We start from the raw sequence: 27548 nt of genomic DNA, 5'->3' as shown, positions 1-27548 counted from the left end.
CACCATAATCACTATTACACAAGTGTTCTAAGGTTTAACCAACCCATGCAAGACCCAAACTTACAATTTCATCAATCAAAACCCTAAGTCACCCATTTACGCTTACTTACATAAATCTTGCCCAAAATTTCCAAATTTCACAATAAGTGGGTTTATAGCTCTAACTAGCACAAACCCTAACTCAAACAAGAATCAAACACTACAATTCGGATTAGGGTTCACCTCAAGTACCAAAACGAGCTCTAGTAGCTAGAAACACCAACAAGCACCAAGAATCACTCTAAATTGGGCAAAAATCACCATCTTCATCACCATTTGAAGCTTCCTCTCTCTAGAAACTCCTCTCTCTCTCTCTTGGGTTTGATTAGTGGAAAAGAGGATAAGAATGAGTTCTAGATCAGTTTTGGGGTATAAAACACGTCCACAAGTGAAAAGACCAAAGTACCTCTTTTAATTAAGTCAAATTACAACATCTGGCCCGTCAGGCCATTTGGACGGCGTCCAAAATGGCTGGACGACGTCCCAATGAACTGTGACTGAAACTGAAACTTGTTTTGGTCGTAACTTTCAAACCGTAACTCCGTTTTCGATGAATCAAATATCGTTGAAAACGTAATGAGATTTACTATCCGATGGTAAGGTTTTAGAACATCAACTCAAACTTTATTTGAGATCCAAATATACGCTTACATGCCTCGTAATTCGATTGACGTCCAAAATAACGCGTAACAGAAAAAAACGAGGTGTTACATTTATCTACCAAAAATATTAGTCCAATGATCAATTAGGAATTTATTAAAATTAAAACTTAAAAGTAGATAGTTTTTTAAAAAGAATTCTACGTAGACAATAGGTGAGATACAAAATTTAATATTCCCTTTGAAATATAAGTGTATAATGTGTATGAATATCCAACTATTTTAGTAGGTGATTTTATCTCCATAACGTACTCCAATAAAAGAAACATGAATTATGCTTACATATTATGTTTCGATATGTTTGTCCAGTATTATATAAGTTTGTTTAGTTATTGTCATCGGTTAACAGATAAAAACAACTTTTTACATGCTTATGCTTGTCCAGAAGTTAAAATAGTTATTTGGTAATTCTTGTAAATATTTAGATCTATATATGCTCTTCTTCATAAGATTTTAATTCATATATATATATATATATATATATATATATATATATATATATATATATATATATATATATATATAAAATTCATTTACATTTTTTATGTATAGTTAACATTCTCATAGTTAACATTGGATTTTTGAAGTCCATCGATATGATGATTTTGATACCATTAAACTTTGTTATGATGAATTTGATGGTACCATTAAACTTTTGTAATGATGAATTCGATGACATTAAAATGTGGTTTGTGGTATGATAATTTTGATACCATTAAACTTTGTTATAAAAAGGGGTTATCACCAAAATGCCCAAATATTTTTTACCCCTTGCACCAGAGTCCAAAAAAAAAAAAATTGACAAAATGCCCTCGCAAGGCGCAAGGTACCTTGCGACCTTGCGTTCTTGCGTCCTTGCGTATTCTTTTAATTTCCATCACGGTTAAATGACATGTTTAAACGCCCGCGCAAGGTACCTTGCGTACACACTGGCGCAAGTACGTAATCCTCCTTGCGTCCTTGCGTCCTTGCGCCTTTATCTTACCAGGAAAGGATTTTCAGGATAAGATTTCATTAGATTTTCTAGATTTTCATGGATAGAATTTCGATCCTATATAAAGAATGTCCCGGGAACTTGTAATTTATCATTTTCTAACAACTCATTCCAAAAGAATTTCAGTGATTATTGGCTACACAAGGTACATTTTCAAGCATTTTTTTCACTACCTAAATATTTATGAATTGTGTTAATGAAGATAAATTTGTTGTTCATATATGTTGTGGGGGTTCTTTTGAGTATATTAACAACATTCCCAAGTATTTACCCCAAGATTGTTTTAGAATTCGGCTAAAACTACCTGTTGCACCTGTAAAACTAATGAATCAGAGAATATTATTAAAAAATGTTCTTAAAAAAATACAAATGCCACCCAATTCACCTGTTTCAATGAGATACATTTATAATAACCATGTTTTTGATATTACGGATGATTATGAAGACTTTCAAGAGTTCTTACAATATGCAATTGTAAATGCTCCGATTGATATTTATGTTGTTGAGAAAGTACGAATGAATCTACCACAACGAAACCCAGAAACACACGTACCACAACGAAACTACGAAAAACACCAACCACAACGAAACCCAGAAACACTCCAACCACAACCAAACCCAGAAACACACTCAACACAAGTCACTGAACCAAACCTTCATAATTTAGAAGCGGGAGAGCCTGAAATGCCACCTCCAAACACTGAAGAGTTTGATATGTTTAACTATGGTGTTGAAAACGTATGTAAAATTAAAGAAGGAGACCACCCGTTTGAGATATCTGTTGTCGCATCTAGTGATTCAGATGGAGAAAAAGACGGAGATGAAGACGAAGACGAAGAAGATCAATATGAAGAAGAAAAGCAAGATTTATTCTGGAATATGCCACCTCTATTGAGTCAGCGAGAGTAAGAGCCTGAATTTACGACACAAACACCAACCATGTATAGGGTATCAGATTTAATTAAAGTTCGTCAAACTTTTTTGAACAAGGCCGAGTTCATAAACACTCTATTTACAAAATGTCTTGAAGAAAACTTCCAAATTAAGCCTGTAAAGACGGACAAATCTCGATACACCGCTAATTGTGTGTTGCCAAATTGTGAATGGAAAATTAGTGCTTACAAAATACGGAACACTGAAAACTTTATGGTAAAGAAATTGCATGACGTACACACATGCTCACGCACACTAATTATGGGAAACAATAAACATGCTACCAAAAAGGTGTTGGGTAGTATGCTTGTGGATTCTTTCAAGTCTGCAAACCGGGAATACAAAGCAAATGATATACGTGCGGATATAGGACAACGGTTCGGTGTCAGCATATCTTACAACCAAGCATGGAGGGCCAAATGTCATACATTACAGATGCTTCGTGGCAGTGCTGAGGACTCGTTCCGAATGCTTCCCCTTTACCTATATAACATTAGGATCCACAACCCGGGAAGCGTAAGTAATTTGGTCACCGACAAAGAAGATAGATTTTTGATGTGTTACTATTCCCTTGGCGTAGTTGTAAGTATCGATAATCTCTCTCATTTTTAACTTATAATTGACCTTATTATAATTGAACACTTTTGACCTGCTAAAATCTATGTAGGTTCGATCATTTGTTCAACATTGTCGCCCAGTAATCATCGTCGATGGTGCGCATTTGAAGGCAGGGTACTCGGGGACAAATTTAGTTGCCGTTGCGATGGATGGCAATAATGGAATTCTGCCATTGGCCTACGGAATTGGTGGCGGCGAGACAAACGAGGTTTGGTCATGGTTCTTAGGCAACCTAAGAGATCATTTAATGAGTTGTGGTATGAGTGATCGTATTTCAGAGCTTACTTTTATTTCTGATCGTGCTGCTTCAATAGCACATGGTGTTTCAACTGTGTTTCCTGAAGCCTTTCACTGTTTTTGCGCACGTCATTTGTTTGGAAGCATCAAGACTAAATCTAACAAATTCAAATATTTTGAATGGCATTATTGGAAAATGGTGAAAGCTTACCGTGGGTCGGATTTTGAGGATCATCTTAGTGTATTTCGAAGAAGATTGAGAGCATCTTACAATTATTTAGAACAAGTTGGTTTCCACAAATGGTCCAGAAGTAGAGCTGAACATGTTAGGTATTCATACCTTACTAGCAACAGTGTAGAGTCTGTTAACGCACTATCCAAACATGCTCGAAAACTACCTGTTTGCATGTTGTTTGAGTTTTTTCGCGCTTCAGTACAAGATTGGTATTTCAAACATCGCAACCAGTTGGTTAGTCTTACTTCAACGGTTACCCTATATGCTGAACGTAAACTAGGCAAGAGGACGAGAAAATCTAGAAGATGGCAAGCAATTCCATCGACAAACAATCTAATAGAAGTGCGAGATGGTAGAAAAAATGGAATGGTTAATCTCGATGATAAAGTATGTTCATGTGGGCAGTGGCAGTTATCGGGGATACCTTGCGGTCATGTTATTGCAGCAGCACGACTTTTCGGCGTGGAGGATGTTACTCAATTTGTATCACACTGGTTCACAACTCAAACTTATATAAATACGTATTTTGAACACATCCTTCCTTTGCCCCATCGGTCAGAATGGTCGTATCCGTCGCCCGGCGTTTTACAAATTGTAAACCCTCCCATTAAGGAGAAAAGAGCCCCTGGACGCCCTAAAAGTACAAAACGTATTCCGTCGAAGGGTGAAGATACTGAAAAAATCGTAAGAACTTGCACTCGTTGCAAAGAACCAGGTCATGGTAGGGATACGTGCACAGCTTCTTATGACCGAACAGGTGAATCAACTTCTAAAAGAGTAGTAAAAACATCGGCCCCAAAATCGAAGAAGGGTAAGGAGAAGGCCACAGATGCTGAAGCTTTTAAGGCATATCAGTCTCAGTTTTATGCAACGTGCAATTTAGGGAGCGATAATTAGTAACACTATCGCATTTGGAATGTCAATTTTATTTTTAACTTATTGTTGGATTTCGTTTGTTGTAATGTATTGTTGTATTTCCCTTGTATTCTAGGTACCTACTGTGTTATTTTATGTAATAAATGTAATTTGTTTTACAAAACACGCAAGGATTTGCTTTCCTACGCAAGGCTTTTGCTTGCGTACGCAAGGCTTTGCTTGCGTACGCAAGGCTTCGCTTGCCCAGTCTTGTTCCTTTCTTTTTCTCTTACTCACTTTAACAGGCTGCTTATCAACACTAACCTACAATAATTATGGGAAACAAGGTTAATATAAATTAATTCAAACAGATGCAAGGACGCAAACATAATCTTGCGTGTGTGGAATAGACCACACGCAAGGACGCAAGCACAACCTGGCGCCTAAAAGACAACGGACGCAAGGACGCAAATGATGGTTTGCGCCAGCCAAACTCACCTCTGCTGCTGCATCTGTGTCCATGGGTACCACATCCTCATTAATTTGTTGTTGACCTTGATCTTCTTCAGTCCCTAACTTTACAGCATTCATGCTTTCCACTTTCTCAATCACATCTTTTGACAACTGAGTAAAATACATAAACAACAAAGTAAACAAACATACGCAAGGACGCAAACTCAACCTTGCGACAAGCCCACGCAAGGACGCAAGTACAACCTTGCGTGCCTAGAAGCCAAGACGCAAGAACACTCTTGCGACACGCAAGGACGCAAGGCATGTCTTGCGTCCGAGACAGTAACAGAAAACAACCTTAAATAGCCATTGTTTATTGCAATAATTTAACATACAACTTTTTTAATTTGCTGGGCTGTACCTTCTCAATGGGTTTTCTGTACCCAGGTGTTGTGAATGGGGACCTTAATACACCAGTTGGCTTTCTTTCTCTGATTCCACGTCGAATGTGCATTGGAGACGGCCTTTCAGTCTCATTATCAGACAAAGATCGATTGAAACACATATCATCATCCTAAACACAATAAATAACATAAGTAATAAATAAATCAATAAATCAATTCAATTAATACCAAAATAATAATAAATAAATCAACATAAATCAATTCAATTCAATGTACCTGATATTGTTGTTGTTGTTGCGATAAAAGTTCTTCGTGTTGCATAACAAGTTTTTTGCAATCAATTAACTCTTTCTCTTGTTTGTCCACCCGCTTTGTCAACAACTCTAACATACGATGTAAATTGTGTACATCGTGAAGGCCCTCTGTATGAACATCTCCTGTTGAATGCTTGTGGTGTGTCTGCTCAGACCCATCAACAACTGGATCATCTGTATCAACTTCATCATCCTGGACCTCAACCTCGATCTCATCTTCTGGTACCTTTCCTCCTCTAAAGTACACGTCACTCTGAATCCACCATTGACAACTCTGCTCTGTTTCAGTTGGCTGCAGACCACGAAAAGGTCTCTTTTTCTTGGGACACTCATCCTAAAATTAATTATTCATATTAAATAATTATCAAATAAGAATATTAGCAGAAACCAATAATCAAAGACGCAAAGAAAAGCTTGCGTCCGTGTACGCAAGGACGCAAACAACTCTTGCGTTGAAGAACAAAAACACACGCAAGGACGCAAGGTCCACCTTGCGTCTACCTTAAAACCCACGCATGGACGCAAGTGATACCTTGCGCCCATACCAGAACCTGTCTGTAAACAGATAACAGTTTACCGTGTACGCAAGGACGCAAACAACTCTTGCGTTGAAGAACAAAACCACACGCAAGGACGCAAGGTAGACCTTGCGTCTACCTAAAAACACACGCAAAGACGCAAGTGATATCTTGCGCCCATACCAGAACCTGTCTGTAAACAGATAAAAGTTTACCGCGTACGCAAGGACGCAAACAACTCTTGCGTTGAAGAACAAAAACACACGCAAGGACGCAAGGTCTACCTTGCGTCTACATAAAAACACACGCAAGGACGCAAGGGATACCTTGCGCCCATAACAGAACCCGTCTGTAAACAGATAACAGATAAACTATGCAACAATTTAGGATAGGCTAACATTTTAAAAATGTAACTAACCTGAATATGTAGGAGTTTAAGGTATTCAGACATTCCAAATGACTCGGCAGATGAACGCTTCCAAAAAAGAGCCCTTGGTACTCCATTCTTGTCAGTCTTTTTTGCAAACGGTTTAATGGTACGACGGTAAGACTCGAGAATCCAAATCTACAAATAAAAAAACAATTAATTTAATTTATGTTACATCTTAAATATTAACATTAAATAACAAATGTTCAACCATTTACCTTGAAAGCCCACATAAATCCCGCCAAAGTGTACGCCTTTCCACTCTCTAATTGGCTTTCACGAATAAGAAAACCTTCACTAACCGCTTCGTAAGTTGGCTCCCAAATACGAGACCCCCATGGGTACTGATTAACATGCGATAACTCTTCGACTAGCCATAAAAACTTTTTATTCACAACATGGATCCCTTGTTTACCCATAAAACCTCTCTCTACAATCAAGATAATTGTTAATCGCACCACATCATCGTCACTAATACGGCTGTGATTAGATTTTAAAAGCATCTTTTCAACATCACTAATCAAAACATTTTGAGAATCTTTAAAACCCTTAAATAAACGTCGTCTAATAGGTGCGGTCTGGACGTCATAATTCTTCGGGATGTAATGTGCCATGTCCGTCCGGCTACTAAACAAAAAACCCGTAACAAGACAAAATTCACGGCGACCAAATCTAATCGAAAAATTGTTCTGGAAATGAAACCATATATCCTCATGCTCATCGGGGTACTTAACATTATCTAGTCTATCCGGCCGTACACTCTTCCGTTGGAGCATGCAATGTACAAGCCCGGGATCATTACCAAAGTATTCTAGATCTAACCATGGACCGAAACACGTTTCTTTAAACTTTTTAATTTGATTCTCAGTCATGACCTTCTTCACATCCCCTATAATGCTCAACTTATTCTTCATCGTTAACTTTCCTTCCACAAATCCCTGCATAATTAACAATAAAATCAGCAGAAAGTAACAGGACGCAAGAACGCAAGATAAAACTTGCGTCCGTTTAATTGACCATCGCAAGGACGCAAAGACAAGCTTCTGGGACACGCAAGGACGCAAAGACAACCTTGCGTCTAGTAGCTTTGCGTACGCAAGCACGCAAACTAGGTCTTGCGTCTGGTCAATTTCCCTAATTCTACGAGCAGTTAATGTATGTTTCACTCGAACATATAACCCAAAATACAGTTGCATGTCATAAAACAACGGTTGTACTTCGTTAAACACAAATACACCTCGAACAGACATTTCATCGAGCAGTTGGTGTGCACATTTATACAATTCGCATCGAAGATAAAATAAACAGATAACACACACATAAACAACAAAGTAATCACTAACCTGGGTGCTTGCCATCGTTGCAAGGTTGATTCCTTGATTATTTGCTTGATTACTTCGTGAAAACCCGATTTCTTTTGCGTGAAAACCCTAATACTTCGTGAAAACCCTTGTAGGCTAGTATAAGAAGTCACGGTGGTAGCAAGAGGGGTTAGGTGGTGGTGGAGATGATGAAGGAGGAGAATTTGGTAGTAGTAATTGAAGAGAGTTTGCGTTTGTGCTTGCGTTGTTGCGAATCGCTTGTGTGACTTTATTTGCGTGTTTGCGAATCGGATGAAAGTGTGGAGTGACAGGTTGAAAAATGTCATTTAACCGTAGTTTTTTTAGAAAAGACGCAAATACGCAAGGTCGCAAGGTGCCTTGCGCCTTGCGAGAGCATTTTGTCAAATTTTTTTTTTTTTTGGGCTCTGGTGCAAGGGGACCAAAATATTTGGGCATTTTGGTGATATTCCCTTATAAAAACCATGGAGTGGGCTTATATGTTCTAATACCAAAACTAGCCCTTTTACCTCAAGCCCATTAAATCTAAAACCCCAACTATATTACGGAATAAAACAACCTATTTTTATTCACGTTCATAATTTTTCGTAGATGCAGTTACCGGAGCTCACCAAAAAAACAACCCCGGCCAATTTAAGCTAACTTCCACTAGCCGTCGCCGTTAACGTTAAGCCGTTACATACAAAACAGTTTTTAGAAACATGAGGAAAAAAGTTGATGAACGTATTCGAACTCTAATTGAGAACGGTGTCAAAACTAGACACCGTTCCTTTTTCGTCATTATCGGTGACAAGTCACGTGACCAGGTAACACATATAAGTGATAATACATATAAATGATGAGTATTGTTTATTATTGATTATATGTATGTATTCACACGCGTGTTTAATATGATGTGTGAACAGATTGTGAACCTACACCATATGCTTAGCAAATCAGTTATTAAGTCTAGACCTAATGTTTTATGGTGTTACAGAGATAAACTTGAACTGAGCAGGTTTTTTTTCCAACCTTTTCTTTATATTGATTTTGATTTTATTATTTCTACAAGAATATATATGTAACATATTAACGATAACTATGTTGTGAATGCGTGAAGCAACTTTGAATTTACATATTGTTTTTTTTGTATTGAAAACTGAAATCACATATTGGAAGTGTATTGATTAGTAAATAACACCAAAAAGCTACCAACTCTATCTATCAAATTTTCATATTTTGCGTACTTGGCCTTTTTAACGGAATTATTTAAGTTTTTTGGTGCCAGCAAAAAATTGAAACTTTATTGTCAATTTTGAAAATAGTGCAACTATTTGTTCATGAAAAATGTGTTGGGGGTGCAAACCTATCCCAGGTGGGAGACAAAAATAAATGTATGCATATAAGTCTAAGGGGAAGTCCCTCTAATTACCAATTGGTTTTAGAAAAGGATGGACTCTTGGGCTTATATTGCAGGACATTGTGTTTGGGCTATGCGATCTTACAAGTGGTATCAGAGCTGGGCCATAGCCCCGATGTGGTGGACGATGGTGGCGCACCCCTGAACGCACGGTGCGACATGGCACACCCCTCAGTTCGGCGTGTCCCGATGGTGAAAGAAAAGTGAAAGAAAGAGATCGGCGGTATAAGAGGCGTGTCCTGGTAGTGAAAGAAAAGTGAAAGAAAAGATACCGGTGATATAAGATGGCGGGAGTATCGTTGAAGGGGAGGCTCGGTGATGTGGTCTTCGGTTTGAGGGGAGGATTGTTGGGGTGCAAACCTATCCCACATAGGAGGGAGACAAAAACAAATGTATGTATATAAGTCTAAGGGGAAGTCCCTCTAATACCAATTGGTTTTAGAAAAGGATGGACTCTTGGACTTATATTGCAGGACATTGTGTTTGGGCTATGCGATCTTGCAAAATGGATTTTATTTGGTGCCATAATGTGGGTTTTGTTCTTATTTGGTGTCATAATTGTGAGTTAATACAAGGAATCATTAAATTAAATTCTAGTTAACATTTTAACATTAATCTAAGAAATCTAGTGCATAATAGTAATTTATATCTGATTATATGTTTGTTAATTATTAATTATGTTTCACAGTCATAAGAAAAAACGGGCGAATCAGGTGAAGAAGCTCAAGCATAGAGGCCTACTAGACCCCGAGAAGGTGGACCCACTCTCACGTTTTCTTGAAACTGCAGGTATTACGTATTGCCAGTACAAGGATACCGAGCGGATTCTTGGTAATACGTTTGGTATGTGTATATTACAGGTATGTACAATCACATTGTTCTTAAGATTCAATTTCTTTTTTTTGGAACGGTAATATAAATAAATAAAACTTAGCTAGAAGCCAAGGAAAAATTACAAGGAATACAAAGGCAAGTGTAACCATGTAGTCCAGTTAAGGGAGGACTTATGGTATCTCTAAAAAATCCAATTAAAAGACGACAAAACAATATAATCAAAAACGTAAGATTTCCTTGTGTTATGATCTTTGAAGATGATTCCGTTCCTGAGCTTCCAAATGTGGCAAAGGGTCGAGATTGCCACCACATTAAGATTCAATTTCTACTGCAGCTGTTTTACATGTTTATATGAAATGTTCTGTTATTTTGTTCAGGATTTTGAGGCCTTAACACCGAATCTTCTAGCAAGAACTATAGAAACAGTGGAAGGCGGGGGGTTGATTATACTGTTGCTTCGTTCTCTGTCTTCACTCACTAGTCTATACACCATGGTCATGGTATGAATCATAATTTCAGTATATTGTTCACTTTAAATATATTTACCAATATCAATATTATATTATACCTGGCAATTGAGACCCAAACTCAAATTTGGGTCAAGCTTTCGGGTCAATTTGGTCTTGAAAAAAATTAGGCCTGATAATGTAAACCAAAACCCAAAAAAGGTCCAATGAGTTTTTCTCCAACCTATTGGGTCTTATACAAAATTTAAATAAACGGGTCAAATGGGTATCAAATCTTAAAGTTCAATAAGTAGAGACACGCCTAATGGGTCTTGTGAATGGGTCAAATGGGTCAAGTATAGCAAGTTTCATCCATCAATCATTTATGAAAGGTTATATAAATTTGAAGGTGGAACAAAAAAGGCTACATTTTTTTTTTAGCAATCTGAAGGTGGAACGAGCTAAACTTTAGAAAATTCGTTTTGCATTTTTTTCTTCTTCTGAAATTGACAACTTCAACTGACAACTTCAACTTCAACTTCAACTTCAACTGCAATTTATGCCGTTAGATAAGACATGTTCTATAAACTTGTTGGGGGCTACTTGCAGGATGTTCATGAAAGATTTCGTACAGAATCTCATTCTATAGCTACTGGACGCTTCAACGAACGTTTCTTACTTTCTCTTGCATCATGTGAATCGTGTATAGTTATGGATGATGAGTTAAATATATTAGCAATCTCATCTCATATGAAGTCAATCACACCAGTTCCCGTTAAAGAGGTAAGTTTTTGCTCTCTTGAACATTGTAGATTTTGTTAAACTGTAACTAGGACACAATGAAGAGTTTTAGGGATACAAAAGAGCACTTCAGTCTGTTGTTAGTCAATGTTGACATGTTGACTTATGTTGTAGTTCTAAGATCTTATTTTATGTTTGCTTCTTGTTGAAAATAAAAGGACTCTGAGGGGCTCTCGGAAGCAGAACGTGATTTGAAAGATCTGAAAGAGAAATTAAAAGATGACTTTCCTGTTGGCCCACTGATTAAGAAGTGTTGTACATTTGATCAGGTAATTTAGTTGCTACGATAACTATTTTTAGTTTTTAGTTTTTTTTGTTTTTTGTAATAATTTTTTTTTTGACACGTTCTGCATATATTCAGGGCAAAGCTGTTATTACTTTTCTTGATGCGATATTGGACAAGACGCTACGTAGTACGGTGGCTTTGCTTGCGGGTCGTGGACGTGGGAAATCAGCTGCACTTGGTCTTGCAGTTGCTGGTGCCGTTGCTGCAGGGTAAAATTTTTATATATTCCCTTAGATGTGGCTCTTTAATTTCTGTTTATTCCTTTAATCTAATAAATTTACGATTTTCAGGTACTCAAATATTTTTGTAACCGCCCCTAGACCAGAAAATTTAAAAACATTGTTTGAATTTGTATCAAAGGGATTCGATATGCTTGAGTACAAGGTGGATTTCATTACTCTTACTTATTATACAAGTAGCATGCTCTAACTTATTTCATACAGGTATATGATTGATATTAGTGTTACTGATATACTTTGGGTAATTATCTATTAGGAGCACTTGGATTATGATATCGTGAAAAGCTCTAATCCAGAACTGAAAAAAGTGACTATCAGAATAAATATTTACAAACAGCACCGACAGACAATCCAGGTTTGCATACATGCACAATCGACTCTCTTGGATATTAATTTTGGTCTTAGGAACATTGTTCATATTCTATCTGCTTTTCTTGACTTATTGGCTGTATGTTACTTTTAAGCAGTAAACTTAGGTCTTTGTTTATTGGATTTCTGTTGCTATCCTCACAAGTAGCTTTAAGAGAAATCTTACAACAAGATTATTTATTTATTTATTATTGTTTTTGCAGTATATACAACCTCATGAACATGGGAAACTGTCACAAGTTGAGCTTTTGGTGGTTGATGAAGCTGCAGCTATTCCTCTGCCAGTCGTGAAGTCGTTGCTAGGGCCTTATTTGATTTTTCTTTCTTCTACTGTTAACGGGTATGTAGAATATTTAGACTCATTTTTATTTTATTTTTGCTTTTTTAACAACTACATGTGTGTTTATCCAACGTGACTGATGGTCATTCGTTACAACATCATATCTTGTATAATCTGAAAAAATCATATATGTTTCTTATTTGAAGTTATGAAGGTACAGGGCGGTCTCTATCTCTAAAGCTGATAAAGCAATTAGAGGAGCAAAGTCGGGTGACTACAAAAAACACAGATACTGTTTCTTCAGGTATGATGTTTCATGTTACCTAGACTAGATGCTAGTTTTGGGCTCAAGAATGATTCTCAAATTTCAGCATTCTTAACTTTTTGATGAACTTGCATATGACCTAATTCAGTAGTATGTTCTAAGAGCATCTATATGATTTAAATTTAAATTGTATCAATGCAGGTCGTCTTTTTAAGCCGATTGATTTGAACGAAGCTATCAGATATGCATCTGGTGATCCAGTTGAATCGTGGCTTAACAATTTACTTTGTCTGGACATAGAAAATTCAATCCCTAGCATCAACAGGTTAAATCATTTCTGAAAAAGCTACTCGAGTTGATGTTATAAGTTGTCTCCATTGATTCATATCTTTTTTTTTTTTTTGTGTGTGTAAATAGGCTACCTCCTACGGATGAGTGCGATCTCTATTATGTTAACCGTGACACTCTTTTCTCATATCATAAAGACAGCGAGTTATTCTTACAGGTATACAGTTATGGGTCTATTTGATTTTGATCATCATTTATTATTATATATATTCATATTCATATATAAATTGGTTCATACATACTCTTACACTATTCAGAGAATGATGGCCTTGTATGTTGCTTCTCACTACAAAAATTCTCCAAATGATCTTCAATTATTGGCTGATGCTCCAGCTCATCACTTGTTTGTGTTACTTGGTACGATATTATTGTAGTGAGTCTTTTGTTTGAATGTTCACTCATATTTATTACCAGATACCTTAGATTATATATCTAAAAATTATTATGTTTGCAGGTCCTGTTAATGAATCAAGGAATCAACTCCCAGATATTCTCTGTGTTATCCAGGTTTGTTTTTTATTTATGTCCCTTCTAGCTACAAGTGATAATTTCAGCCATTTTAATATAAATGAGTCGATTCGTGTTTAGATTTCATCTCTATCGGGTAAAACCAAAAAGTTTGCTTTATAAGAAACAGGTGAAATGGGCTTAAAGTTGTTTAAACTTCAAAGTGTACTTTTAAAGCACAGAACCGTCTAAATTAGTTTTTTTTTTTTTTTTAAAAACCTAGATTCTTGTTGAACTAATGTAATGTTTGTGGTCTTATCCAACAAACTTATTATTTGTATTATTTAGTTTTTGGACTAATGTGTTTTGGCCCATCTTGCCTATCATTCCTTCGCTTTATTTAGAATGCCTATGTACTAAGCCCGTTGTTTTGATTCTAGTAGTCAACGACATTACGTCCAGTTTCATATTTATCGTTGTTTGTTAATTGCTGTGCAGGTTTGTCTTGAAGGAAAGATCTCCAAAACTTCTGCAATGAGAAGCTTAAGTAATGGTCAACAGCCTTCCGGGGACCAAATTCCATGGAAGTTTTGCGAACAATTTCAAGATAAAGACTTCCCGAGTCTTTCGGGTGCTAGAATTGTACGAATTGCTACACATCCACATGCAATGAAGGTCTGTACCTTTACGATTTACAGTGTTGCAGAACTCGGAATGACTCGGCGAGTACTCGATTTTTGCAACTCGGGAGTACTCGGTCAAACTCGGCCAAAACTTGGGATTACTTGAATATCAGTCAAAACTCGGTCAAAATAGGTCAAAGTCAAACTTGGTCAACATCCAAATACTCCTCGAGTTGCCGAGTACTCCCTAAAAAAACGAGTACTTCCGTAGCGAGTTTCGCAACGTTGTCGATATGTATTTTTTTTTTTTTGCGCAACAAAATATTTCTAATATCTATCCCATCCCAATGGTAATCAATTGTCATGTATTTTGCAGCTTGGATATGGATCAAAAGCCATAGAATTACTGAAAAGGTATAGTATTATTTTTATTTTTATCTCTATCTAAATTTAAATTTGTAACATTTGTCATTTATAATGTTTTTTAAAACATTTGCCATCTATAATGTTTTTATATAGTTACTTTGAGGGTCAATTCACTCCCATCTCTGAAGTTGACGTCGAGAATGATCAAGAACCTCCTCCACAACTCAAGATTACTGAAGCAACTAAGAATGTAAGATCATGTTATTGCGTATAACTTAACTTTTTCACGTTTACCGTTTCCAATTTATGTGACAACCATTTTGCTGTATTGATGTAGGTTTCATTGCTTGAAGAAAATATAAAGCCTAGATCAGACCTTCCTCCGCTTCTTGTACATCTTAGTGAAAGACGGCCCGAGAAGCTTCATTACATGGGTGTCTCTTTTGGGCTTACTTTGGACCTGTTTCGGTTCTGGAAGAAGCACAACTTTGCTCCGTTTTACATATGTGAAATCCCAGTTGAGTTTCTGTTATTCATATCTATATATTCTCTCTTTAAGCGTATTACTTTTAGGCTCAATTAATCATGATTATGGTAGACTTACTGAGTTTTGCTTTCAGAATTCTGTTACTGGTGAGCATACATGTATGATGCTGAAACCACTAGACACTGATGATATCGAAGTTGATGGATCCGATGAGTTGGGATTTTTTCGTCCTTTCTATCGAGGTTTGTGTTTCTTTAAAGCTAGGTATCCTATATAAGTGGCAAGGTAGAAATTTTGAAAAAGACTTGAGACGGAGACAAGTCGGTCAGAACCTTGAAAGGTCGAGTCCGTTGAGACGGGGCCGAGACGGACGTTGACCGGCGTTGACTTCTAAATAAAAATATATCAAATATAAATATTTCAAGATTGCCCAGTTGGGTATAATACACTTTCAAAGAAATATGTCTATTGTTTTTTAATTTTGTAAATAAATAATTTGGTAAAAAATGTAAATAAGGTGATAACTGATAATCTAAGTATATGTATTGAGGTCGTATTTGACCTCCATTTAATTCGTTTTTCTTTTGTCTTGATTTGACCTATTTAACCGTGTGGTTTCAATTAGCCACCTCTATTGTTTTGTTACTTGTTCATTCAGAGTTTTGGGGTTTAAGAGTTGTTTTCTTTCTGTATGTCGATAGCTTTTAGGTCAGCCTTTGCGAGGCTTTTGTGTTCTCCAAGTTTTAATACGATGGAATGCGAGCTTGCTATGAGGTGTGTTTTTTGTGTTTCTTAGTTTTTCATACAGAATATAAATTATAAATGCTCTAATATAAGTTGGTCAATTGTGATTTTGTAGCATCTTGGCTCCAAAACTCAAATTTGAAGACGTAGATCCTTCATCAACCATTTCACCTAGTATATACGATGACATCATCAAATCACCAATCAGTATGAATAGACTAGCAGCTTACGTCAACAACCTGGCTGATTACCATTTGGTGAGGATTATGCGTTACAAGACAAGTTTGAAGTTTATGTTGATGAATTTTGAAATTTTTTTATATTCATTTCTCTCGAGAATATGTGTCTCTATTTTTTGTTTTTTGTTTTTTTTTTTTTTTTTTCCAGATTTCGGATGTGAAACTGCCACTTGCGTACGTATATTTCCAGGAGAAGTTGCCAGTTACATTATTACGTAAGGAGGCCACTGTCTTACTATGCATGGGCTTGCAGAACCAAGATATTTCTTACACTGAGGTTTGTTAGCCAACGTCTTAATCATCTGCTTAAGTAATTAATATTATTTATCTGTTTCAAAACAATTTTTTTTTTATAGAAAATGATGGATATGGATAGGCAACAAATAATGCCTATTTACATGAAAGTCATGAAGAAGTTTCACAATTACTTGGATTCGGTAACTTCAAAACAGTTTACTGCAACTCTGCCCCCGGTTAAAGAAGTAAGTAACAAGTTTGATTCCCAGCATTTGTCTTATTTCAATTCCCCAACTTTTGAATATGCGACGATTTTGTGTTTAGTAACTAAAACTCAGTGGCGATTCCAGGATGTGAACTCAATGGGGTCCTGAAAATTTTTTCAGTACTAATTATATTTGAATGTTATTTTAGTGGTTGTTTACTTTCAAAATCACTACAAGTTCGGGAAATATATTGGGTCCGAGTAGTTAAATATAGTGGTGTCCTATACATTTTAAAAGAAAAACTATAAATTCGAAAAAGATATGGGGTCCTCCAGTTAAATTTAGTGGTTAAATTTAGTGGTGTCCTATAGAATTTACATGGTATTTTCTACAAATAATTTTCAAACTAGCGGTGTCCCGTGACCCCACGGGACACTATATAAACTAGCCACTGCCAAAACTTGCTTTACGGTTTCTATTGTGGATACATTTTTTATTTTTTTTGCTTTCAGGTGGATTTGAAACCGCACCCGATTTTAGTGGACGAGGATCTTGATGAAGCCGCAAGAAAAGTCAAGGTTTGACCTGTTCGCAAATCATTTGGTTTTATTTTGCCATCTATCAGGTTTTTTAAAATTACTTATTTGACTTGTGATAAAATTTTAGGATGACTTCAAGGCACAAAGTGAAAGTGAAGGTTTAATGAATCTGGAGTATCTTCAGAGATACGCCATTGCTGACAAGGATGCAGAATTTGAGAATGCTTTACAAAATGGCAGTGTAAAGATACCTTCAGGTGGTGTAATTAGCGTTAAGTCTAGCAAAAGCAAGGCACAAAAATATTTGAAGCCAAAAAGAGAATTGAGAAAAGACAAGGATAAAAGTTCTTCCAAATCATCGAAGAGGAAGAAAAGAACATCTCAATCTAACTTGTAATCATAATGTGTACCGATTAAGATGCTGGGCATCCACAGTTTTGACTTTTCACTTATCCATAAATGGTATCTACAATTATTTATGAACGGACGAAGGCGGAACTTAGCTTATGTTAACAAAGATTAAATAGTGACCAATTGCTATACAGTTTTAGCTATGTTACTCTAGCTCATTTTGTAGTTAAAACTTGAAGAACTTGATTGTTTGTCGTCTTTAACTTAGATATGTTTGAGAAATGCAGTAAAAAATATTACAGTGACACTCATCTTTCAACTTAGATGTGATGTGATTGGAATGAAATTAGTAAAGAAATAAACCGGTTTGATTTTGCAAGGGGGTTCTGTAAGGTTACTGTCAAGTCGGTTGAAGAAAATGAAAAAAAGGATGAACAAGATGAAATGGGGAAGGTGAAGAAATAAATTAAAAGTAAAAGAAAGGACGAAACTACTCCTCACGTGGACCGCACGTGTCACGATTTAAACTATTTACCGGTCGTTTGAAGTAGGCACCATTCACATATGTTTTGCAAACAAGGGTAACCACCCACATCAAATGTGGAAAATAAAGGGTCGACGCATGAAATCTAAGTAAATCAAAAGGATTATTCACGTAGTTTCATCTTATATTATCTTAGAACGACATCTCACACTCCCAACAAAAATTTATTCACAAATATGTACATGACGGAGTAGGGATGAGCAAAAACACCGAAATACCGAAACCGTACCGATACCGGTACCAAAATACCGTACTGATGGTATTCGGTATCGGTATCGGTTCCTAATTTACACAAAATTCGGTTTCGATATTAAGCGGTTTGGTACCGGTTCGGTACCGGTACTCCCGATTTGAATTCGAAATATAAAATGAATAAAAATGGATATCAAGTATTATGTAATATGGTCTATGTTATGAAAAACAATATATAACATAAAAATTTAACTATAATTTGTTCACATTCGATAGAAAGTCAGTAAACAAATTGTGAAGTAAACAGGTGCTTGTGCGAGTGTTATATTCTGTGTTCATAAAACATTACACTGTTAATGTGTGCGTCTATAATGGAAGTGTGTATGCATTGTTGATCCAATAATGCAAGAGGACAAAGTGCATTTTTAATATCTATTTATAAGAGCATGAGGTGTGGATCCAATCAGCTCGGCGTCGGATTGCGTCGGTTAACAGGCCGACGGTCAGACCACACCATCTCGGTGTCGGTCCGGCGTCTCAAGGGCCGAAGTCGTCTGCACGACGGTGGAGGTGTGAGATTTTTGGGTCCCATTATGAATTTTTGAATGTTAAATATCAGTTGCCGGATTAATTTTTTTTTTTTTAGACTTACTAATTTTATTTATATATAAATTGAAGGAAGATATACAGAGAGTAGAAGGGAAAGAGAGAGCAAGAAGATGTGTTTGAGTTTTTGGGAATTTTGAAGAAGAAGAACCACTCAATTTACAGCTGCCTTTTTTATTTCTTTTTTAAAAGGGAAAAAATAAGTCATTAATTTAAAAGTAAATGTTTTACGGAGTATTTGTTTTTATTATTTTACTTTAAATTTAATATACTACGTATTTTGGATAACCACTTTCTCTATATTGTATTTTGTGCAAGTTTTATTTTATATATCATTTATATTTTATCATATATATATTTATTTAATATATAATTAAATAATAAAAACATAAATATTTTCTCTTTCCAAGACACTGAACTGATACTGAACTGAACATCTGTGACGACCCGAAAATTTCCGACCAAATTTAAACTTAATCTTTATATAATTCCGACTTGATAAGCAATGAATTTTAATAAGTCTTGAACCTCCGGAAAGAGTTTTGCACAAGCTTTTGGTCACCCTTTTATTCCGACGATTCACGAACATCATAACTTGATTTAATTGTTTAATTGTTTAATTATTGTGTATATATGTGGATTTATATATATTTAACTTGAAAATATGATAATTAAATATCTCATTAAGTATATTAACAAAGTATTATATATATATTTTCATACTACTAATTTAAAGAGTTTTTGAACAATATATATGTTACTATTTAAACGACGTAATTAACTTATGTTAAAATATATTTACATATAATGTATTACGAGTGTAAATACATCCTTACAAGTATTGAATACACTTTATAATATACCAATACATATAAAGGATAGCTATACTCGTATTTTCGTTCAATTTCTTCAAGAATTCTACTCGCATTCATACGGTATTTTTATCCGTATTATACACAGCTTCTAGAAGTATTTACTATTGATATATACTAATAGAAATCTGCAATTATTTGTGTAATATGTCATCCATGACCTAATCAATTTAACATGTCATCCATGACTTAATACATTTTAACTTATACTATATATTTTCACTAAAAACCAAATTTATAAGCTTATAAATAAGGACCATTTTAACTCATTTTTACTCCACATTTTCTTAAACTAAAAATACACACTTGAATGATCTCATATCATACTTTAATCTCAGCAACTTTCCTCTTCATAATCAAGGTAAAATACTTCTCAAAATTCTTGTTCAATTCCTTGTATAGTTGTTATCTTATTATACTTATAAAACTTGTAAAAACTAGAACTTGTTTTGGTGAACACCAAGCTTGTTTGAAAAACTAATCTAATCTTTCTAAATTAACTCTAATAACACTTATTTATATGTATTATGATGTTATATTAAGTTAATATAAGAACTTATAACTTGTACATATGAAGAACACCTTGAAACTTAACATATATCCTTTAACTTCCATTCGGTAAAAAGCGGGATGTTTTGGGTTGGGAATTAAAACCCTATCTTAGATTTTGAGTTCGAGGCTAAGACTTTGGAAATATGTTAATATATGTAAATAAGACTTCCAGTATTTTTTTTCATGATTTTAGACAAAGTGGAAGTATTTTATCAAAAATCATATATTGGGTGGATGCCGGGATTTTTCTAAATCTGTCCACCGACACAAAAAGAGGGTAAAGCTCTAAAAATTACTACTTTGGATGAACTTCGAATTGGTTTTATAAAATTTACTTCTTAATGAATCCATAGCAATTTGATTCACTTTAAACGGAGTTGTAATGAATATTTGGCGAGCAAAACAAAATCTGCTAAAATTAACGTTGTATGGAAAACATTTATATTATAAAAACTATATTAACCATATCCTTGTTAACTTTTCCTATATCCTATATATATTTGGACATGTTATCAGTAGTATCACAAAATATTATAATCTTGGTTAATTCTGTGATTGTATATATGTATAATAATATTCTTGGTACGTCCTAACACAATAAGTATACAATAGGTTTTGATAAATCCTAAGATAATACGTACACAATACGTCTTAGTTAATTCTAAGACAATACGTATACAATACGTCTCTGGGTTGATGCAAAGACAATACGTATACAATACGTCGTGGGGGTAATTCTAAGATTATATATATATATATATATATATATATATATATATATATATATATATATATATATATATATATATATATATATATATATATATATATATATATATATATATATATATATACACCGATTATTGGACTGTTGAACTTTTCGGACTATTTTGGACTATTAAAAAAGGACTACTAAAAATGGAATACTAACATAAAATGTTAAAAATTATTATATAAGTATTCTATGAACTTGCTTTCTTTTATTCATATGTCGTATTATTATCTGAATCGTTATTATTGTTATAGGTTCGTGAATCCAAGGACGACGGTCATATTTTTAATAAGTTGAAAACTTATTATTAATATACTTTTACTACTGTGAGTATATAGTCCCATTTTTAAACTCTAAAAATATTTTGGGATGAGAATACATGCATTTTATGTTTTACGCCATGGACACAAGTACTTAAAATATATTCTACGTTGAGTTGTACCACTTTGCATATCTTCCCTAATAGCTTGGTAACTAATATTTACATGTTGTAAGAACATGTATACGTGAATCCTATTGATAGATCTATCGGGTTTGACAACCCCAACCGGGCTAGTTGAAATGTCCCGTTCTTATTGATTAAAAACGTTCCATATTAATTGATTTCGTTGCGAGGTTTTGACCTCTATATGAGACGTTTTTCAAAGACTGCATTCATTTTTAAAACAAACCATAACCTTTATTTCATAAATAAAGGTTTAAAAAGCTTTACGTAGATTATCAAATAATGATAATCTAAAATATCCTGTTTACACACGACCATTACATAATGGTTTACAATACAAATATGTTACATCGAAATCAGTTTCTTGAATGCAGTTTTTACACAATATCATACAAACATGGACTCCAAATCTTGTCCTTATTTTAGTATGCAACAGCGGAAGCTCTTAATATTCACCTGAGAATAAACATGCTTTAAACGTCAACAAAAATGTTGGTGAGTTATAGGTTTAACCTATATATATCAAATCGTAACAATAGACCACAAGATTTCATATTTCAATACACATCCCATACATAGAGATAAAAATCATTCATATGGTGAACACCTGGTAACCGACATTAACAAGATGCATATATAAGAATATCCCCATCATTCCGGGACACCCTTCGGATATGATATAAATTTCGAAGTACTAAAGCATCCGGTACTTTGGATGGGGTTTGTTAGGCCCAATAGATCTATCTTTAGGATTCGCGTCAATTAGGGTGTCTGTTCCCTAATTCTTAGATTACCAGACTTAATAAAAAGGGGCATATTCGATTTCGATAATTCAACCATAGAATGTAGTTTCACGTACTTGTGTCTATTTTGTAAATCATTTATAAAACCTGCATGTATTCTCATCCCAAAAATATTAGATTTTAAAAGTGGGACTATAACTCACTTTCACAGATTTTTACTTCGTCGAGAAGTAAGACTTGGCCACTGTTGATTAACGAACCTATAACAATATATACATATATATTAAAGTATGTTCAAAATATATTTACAACACTTTTAATATATTTTGATGTTTTAAGTTTATTAAGTCAGCTGTCCTCGTTAGTAACCTACAACTAGTTGTCCACAGTTAGATGTACAGAAATAAATCGATAAATATTATCTTGAATCAATCCACGACCCAGTGTATACGTATCTCAGTATTGATCACAACTCAAACTATATATATTTTGGAATCAACCTCAACCCTGTATAGCTAACTCCAACATTCACATATAGAGTGTCTATGGTTGTTCCGAAATATATATAGATGTGTCGACATGATAGGTCGAAACATTGTATACGTGTCTATGGTATCTCAAGATTACATAATATACAATACAAGTTGATTAAGTTATGGTTGGAATAGATTTGTTACCAATTTTCACGTAGCTAAAATGAGAAAAATTATCCAATCTTGTTTTACCCATAACTTCTTCATTTTAAATCCGTTTTGAGTGAATCAAATTGCTATGATTTCATATTGAACTATATTTTATGAATCTAAATAGAAAAAGTATAGGTATATAGTCATAAAAATAAGTTACAAGTCGTTTTTGTAAAGGTAGTCATTTCAGTCGAAAGAACGACGTCTAGATGACCATTTTAGAAAACATACTTCCACTTTGAGTTTAACCATAATTTTTGGATATAGTTTCATGTTCATAATAAAAATCATTTTATCAGAATAACAACTTTTAAATCAAAGTTTATCATAGTTTTTAATTAACTAACCCAAAACAGCCCGCGGTGTTACTACGACGGCGTAAATTCGGTTTTACGGTGTTTTTCGTGTTTCCAGGTTTTAAATCATTAAGTTAGCATATCATATAGATATAGAACATGTGTTTAGTTAATTTTAAAAGTCAAGTTAGAAGGATTAACTTTTGTTTGCGAACAAGTTTAGAATTAACTAAACTATGTTCTAGTGATTACGAGTTTAAACCTTCGAATAAGATAGTTTTATATATATGAATCGAATGATGTTATGAACATCATTACTACCTCAAGTTTAGTAGGTAAATCTACTGGAAGTGACAAGAAATGATCTAGCTTCAAAGGATCTTGGATGGCTTGAAAGTTCTTGAAGTAGGATCATGACACAAAAACAAGTTCAAGTAAGATTTTTACTCGAATTAAGATAGTTTATAGTTATAGAAATTGAATCAAAGTTTGAATATGAATATTACCTTGAATAAGAAAGATAACCTACTGTATATAACAAAGGTTTCTTGATCTTAGATGATTACTTGGAATGGATTAGAAAGCTTGGAAGTAAATTAGTAAACTTGAAGGGATTTTTGAAGTGTTCTTGAAGTGTTCTTCCTATGATGATTATAGCTTGATTCTTGAAGTGATTTTTGATGAAGATGATGATTAACTACTGGAAAAATTCGTTCATAATTGTGTGTGTGTGTTGAGAGAGAATTAGAAAGAGAATTGGAAGTGAAATGGAGTGAATGATGAGTGGTAATTGGTGAGTGGTGAGTGGGGTTAAAAGGAGTTCTAGTTAGTTGACTAGCTCATTGTAGAAGTTAAAATTGATTAGTCATACATGACATAATCAAGAGTGGAATCCCATGCTAGTTCCTATTAGTATATACCCATAGTAAGTACGTTTTGAAGCTGTGTATAATACGGGTAAGAATACGACTAGAATTCTTGATGAAAGAAAAGAATGGAAAAGTAACTGTAACCATTTTCGTTAAGTATGAGTGTTTTGATATATGTCTTGAAGTCTTCCAAAAGTATTTTAATACATCTAAATACACTACATGTATACACATTTTAACTGAGTCGTTAAGTCATCGTTAGTCGTTACATGTAAGTGTTGTTTTGAAACCTTTAAGTTAACGATCTCAATTAATGTTGTTAACCCATTGTTTATTATATCTAATGAGATGTTAAATTATTATATTATCATGATATTATGATATATTAATATATCTTAATATGATATATATACATTTAAATGTCGTTACAACGATAATCGTCACATATATGTCTCGTTTCGAAATCCTTAAGTTAGTAGTCTTGTTTATATGTATATAACTCATTGTTAATATACTTATGGAGATACTTACTTATCATAATCTCATGTTAACCATATGTATATCCATATATATATCGTCATGTCATTTTTACAAGTTTTAACGTTCGTGAATCGCCGGTCAACTTGGGTGGTCAATTGTCTATATGAAACATATTTCAATTAATCAAGTCTTAACAAGTTTGATTGCTTAACATGTTGGAAACATTTAATCATGTACATATCAATCTCAATTAATATATATAAACATGGAAAAGTTCGGGTCACTACAGTACCTACCCGTTAAATAAATTTCGTCCCGAAATTTTAAGCTGTTGAAGGTGTTGACGAATCTTCTGGAAATAGATGCGGGTATTTCTTCTTCATCTGATCTTCACGCTCCCAGGTGAACTCGGGTCCTCTACGAGCATTGATAATGCTAAAAACGAACATATATTTCATAGCATTATTCCTCAAGAAAGACAAGCTTTTAGTTGCATTTGTTCTATTTACAAGTGATATTCGTTTAAATAATAAAAGGTGAAGACAAAAGACAGATTCGACGAATTGAAGACGCAAACGACCAAAAAGCTCAAAAGTACAAAAGACAATCAAAAAGGTTCCAATTATTGATAAGAAACGTCTCAAAATTACAAGAGTACAAGATTCAAAACGCAAAGTACAAAATATAAAATTGTACGCAAGGACGTTCGAAAATCCGGAACCGGGACCAGAGTCAACTCTTAACGCTCGACGCAACGGACTAAAAATTACAAGTTAACTATGTATATAAATATAATATAATATATAATTAATTATATTAATTATATATATATTATATTTATAAATAAAAAACCGTCGGCAGAGAAAAACTCCAAGGACTGAGCTGTAAAAGTAACCTCCGCGACTCGCGGAGTTTGAAGAGGTTTTCACCGCGAGTCGCGGAGCCCCAAAATTGAAAACTGCCTATAAAGCCAACCGAATTCTGATCAAAATCATCATCTTTTTCTTCCTCATTCATACGTAAAATTTATATTTATATTTATAATTTATATTTTAATTTTAATTTTAATTCTAATAATAAGGGTATGTTAGCGAATGTTGTAAGGGTGTAAGTCAAAATTCTGTCCGTGTAACGCTACGCTATTTTTAATCATTGTAAGTTATGTTCAACCTTTTTACATTAATGTCTCATAGCTAAGTTATTATTATGCTTATTTAAAACGAAGTAATCATGATGTTGGGCTAATTACTAAAATTGGGTAATTGGGCTTTGTACCATAATTGGGGTTTGGACAAAAGAACGACACTTGTGGAAATTAGACTATGGGCTATTAATGGGCTTTATATTTGTTTAACTAAATGAAAGTTTGTTAATATTAATATAAAGATTTACAATTGGGCGTCCCTATAAATTACCATATACACTCAATCGGACACGATGGGCGGGGTATTTATATGTACGAATAATCGTTCATTTAACCGGACACGGGAATGGATTAATAGCCACTAGAATAATTAAAACAGGGGTGAAATTACATTCAAGGGTAATTGGTGTAATTGTTAACAAAGTAGTAAAACCTTGGTTTACACGCAGTCGATAACCTGGTGTATTCATTAAACAAAGTATTAAAACCTTGTTACAATTCGAATCCCCAATTAGTTGGAATATTTAACTTCGGATATAAGAATAATTTGACGAGGACACTCGCACTTTATATTTATGACTGATGGACTGTTATGGACAAAAACCAGACGGACAGATTAAATAATCCAGGACAAAGGACAATTAACCCATGGGCATAAAACTAAAATCAACACGTCAAACATCATGATTACGGAAGTTTAAATAAGCATAATTCTTTTATTTCATATTTAATTTCCTTTATTTTATATTTAATTGCACTTCTAATTATCGCACTTTTATTTATTGTTATTTAATCGCACTTTTAATTATCGTACTTTTTAATTATCGCAAGTTTATTTTATCGCACTTTTATTATTCGCAATTTCATTATCGTTATTTACTTTACGCTTTAATTTAAGTCTTGTATTTATTTTATATTTTACATTAGGTTTTAACTGCGACTAAAGTCTTAAAATCGACAAACCGGTCATTAAACGGTAAAAACCCCCCTTTATAATAATAATATTACTTATATATATGTTTGTATTTTTATAAAAGTAAACTAATATAGCGTTGAGCTTTGTTTAAAGATTTCCCTGTGGAACGAACCGGACTTACTAAAAACTACACTACTTTACGATTAGGTACACTGCCTATAAGTGTTGTAGCAAGGTTTAAGTATATCCATTCTATAAATAAATAAATATCTTGTGTAAAATTGTATCGTATTTAATAGTTTTTTCTGCTAAAATTAATAACTATTTTATATACACCTCGCATAACATCAAGTATTTTTGGCGCCGCTGCCGGGGAACACTCTTAAACGCCGGAAGCGCAACGCTAATATAAAAAAAAAAAAAAAAGATTTTTAGTTACTTTTATTAAAATTCGCTTTTGTAAAAATACGTTTTAATTATTCAAAAATATAAAAAGAAAAACAAAAATATAAGTATTTTTTTTAAAGATTTTGTTAAATATTTAAGTTTTATAAGTTTCTTTATTTTTATTTTAGTTTATAAAAATATAAGTTTAATTTTAATATCTTTTATTTATATAAAAATTAAAAACAGAAAATAAAATAAATAAATAAATAAAGAAAAACGCGTTGAAGATAAAACCTGTCAGCTGAAATTCTGAACCCCGCGACTCGCGGGGTTTGCTTTATAAATTACCGCAACTCGCGGAGGCTACCTGACACACGGACAAAAACCCTAAACCAGCATTAATTACGAATTATTATTAATTATTAATAATATAAACCCTAATTATGTATTATTATTATTATTAGTTTTATTTTAACTTTTACTTTTTATTTATTTTATATTTTGTTTAATTA

The 27548-nt window shown here is 33.9% G+C and overlaps 2 protein-coding genes across 2 annotated transcripts; both read left to right on the top strand.

Moving 5' to 3' along the window:
- The first annotated feature begins 2376 nt into the window (after nucleotides 1-2376).
- LOC139863366 (uncharacterized) lies at nucleotides 2377-4612 on the top strand. Its single transcript, XM_071852004.1, has 6 exons — nucleotides 2377-2597; nucleotides 3123-3207; nucleotides 3293-3437; nucleotides 3522-3770; nucleotides 3996-4145; nucleotides 4275-4612. Exons 1-6 carry the CDS (start codon nucleotides 2377-2379, stop codon nucleotides 4610-4612), a joined length of 1188 nt encoding a protein of 395 aa, XP_071708105.1.
- Nucleotides 4613-8727: 4115 nt separating this feature from the next.
- On the top strand, nucleotides 8728-17578 carry LOC139863365 (RNA cytidine acetyltransferase 2-like). Its single transcript, XM_071852003.1, has 26 exons — nucleotides 8728-8832; nucleotides 8932-9023; nucleotides 10114-10285; nucleotides 10637-10759; nucleotides 11315-11488; nucleotides 11665-11775; nucleotides 11868-12001; nucleotides 12083-12176; nucleotides 12288-12386; nucleotides 12604-12740; nucleotides 12887-12984; nucleotides 13147-13270; nucleotides 13363-13450; nucleotides 13551-13650; nucleotides 13748-13800; nucleotides 14239-14415; nucleotides 14740-14777; nucleotides 14883-14979; nucleotides 15067-15246; nucleotides 15350-15458; nucleotides 15918-15990; nucleotides 16076-16217; nucleotides 16348-16476; nucleotides 16556-16681; nucleotides 17155-17220; nucleotides 17309-17578. Exons 1-26 carry the CDS (start codon nucleotides 8728-8730, stop codon nucleotides 17576-17578), a joined length of 3111 nt encoding a protein of 1036 aa, XP_071708104.1.
- Nucleotides 17579-27548: the final 9970 nt, after the last annotated feature.

The sequence above is a fragment of the Rutidosis leptorrhynchoides genome, chromosome 8, assembly GCF_046630445.1.
Source record: "Rutidosis leptorrhynchoides isolate AG116_Rl617_1_P2 chromosome 8, CSIRO_AGI_Rlap_v1, whole genome shotgun sequence".
In the NCBI taxonomy this organism is placed as follows: Eukaryota; Viridiplantae; Streptophyta; class Magnoliopsida; order Asterales; family Asteraceae; genus Rutidosis; species Rutidosis leptorrhynchoides.
This window is presented reverse-complemented; position numbering and strand designations above follow the sequence as displayed.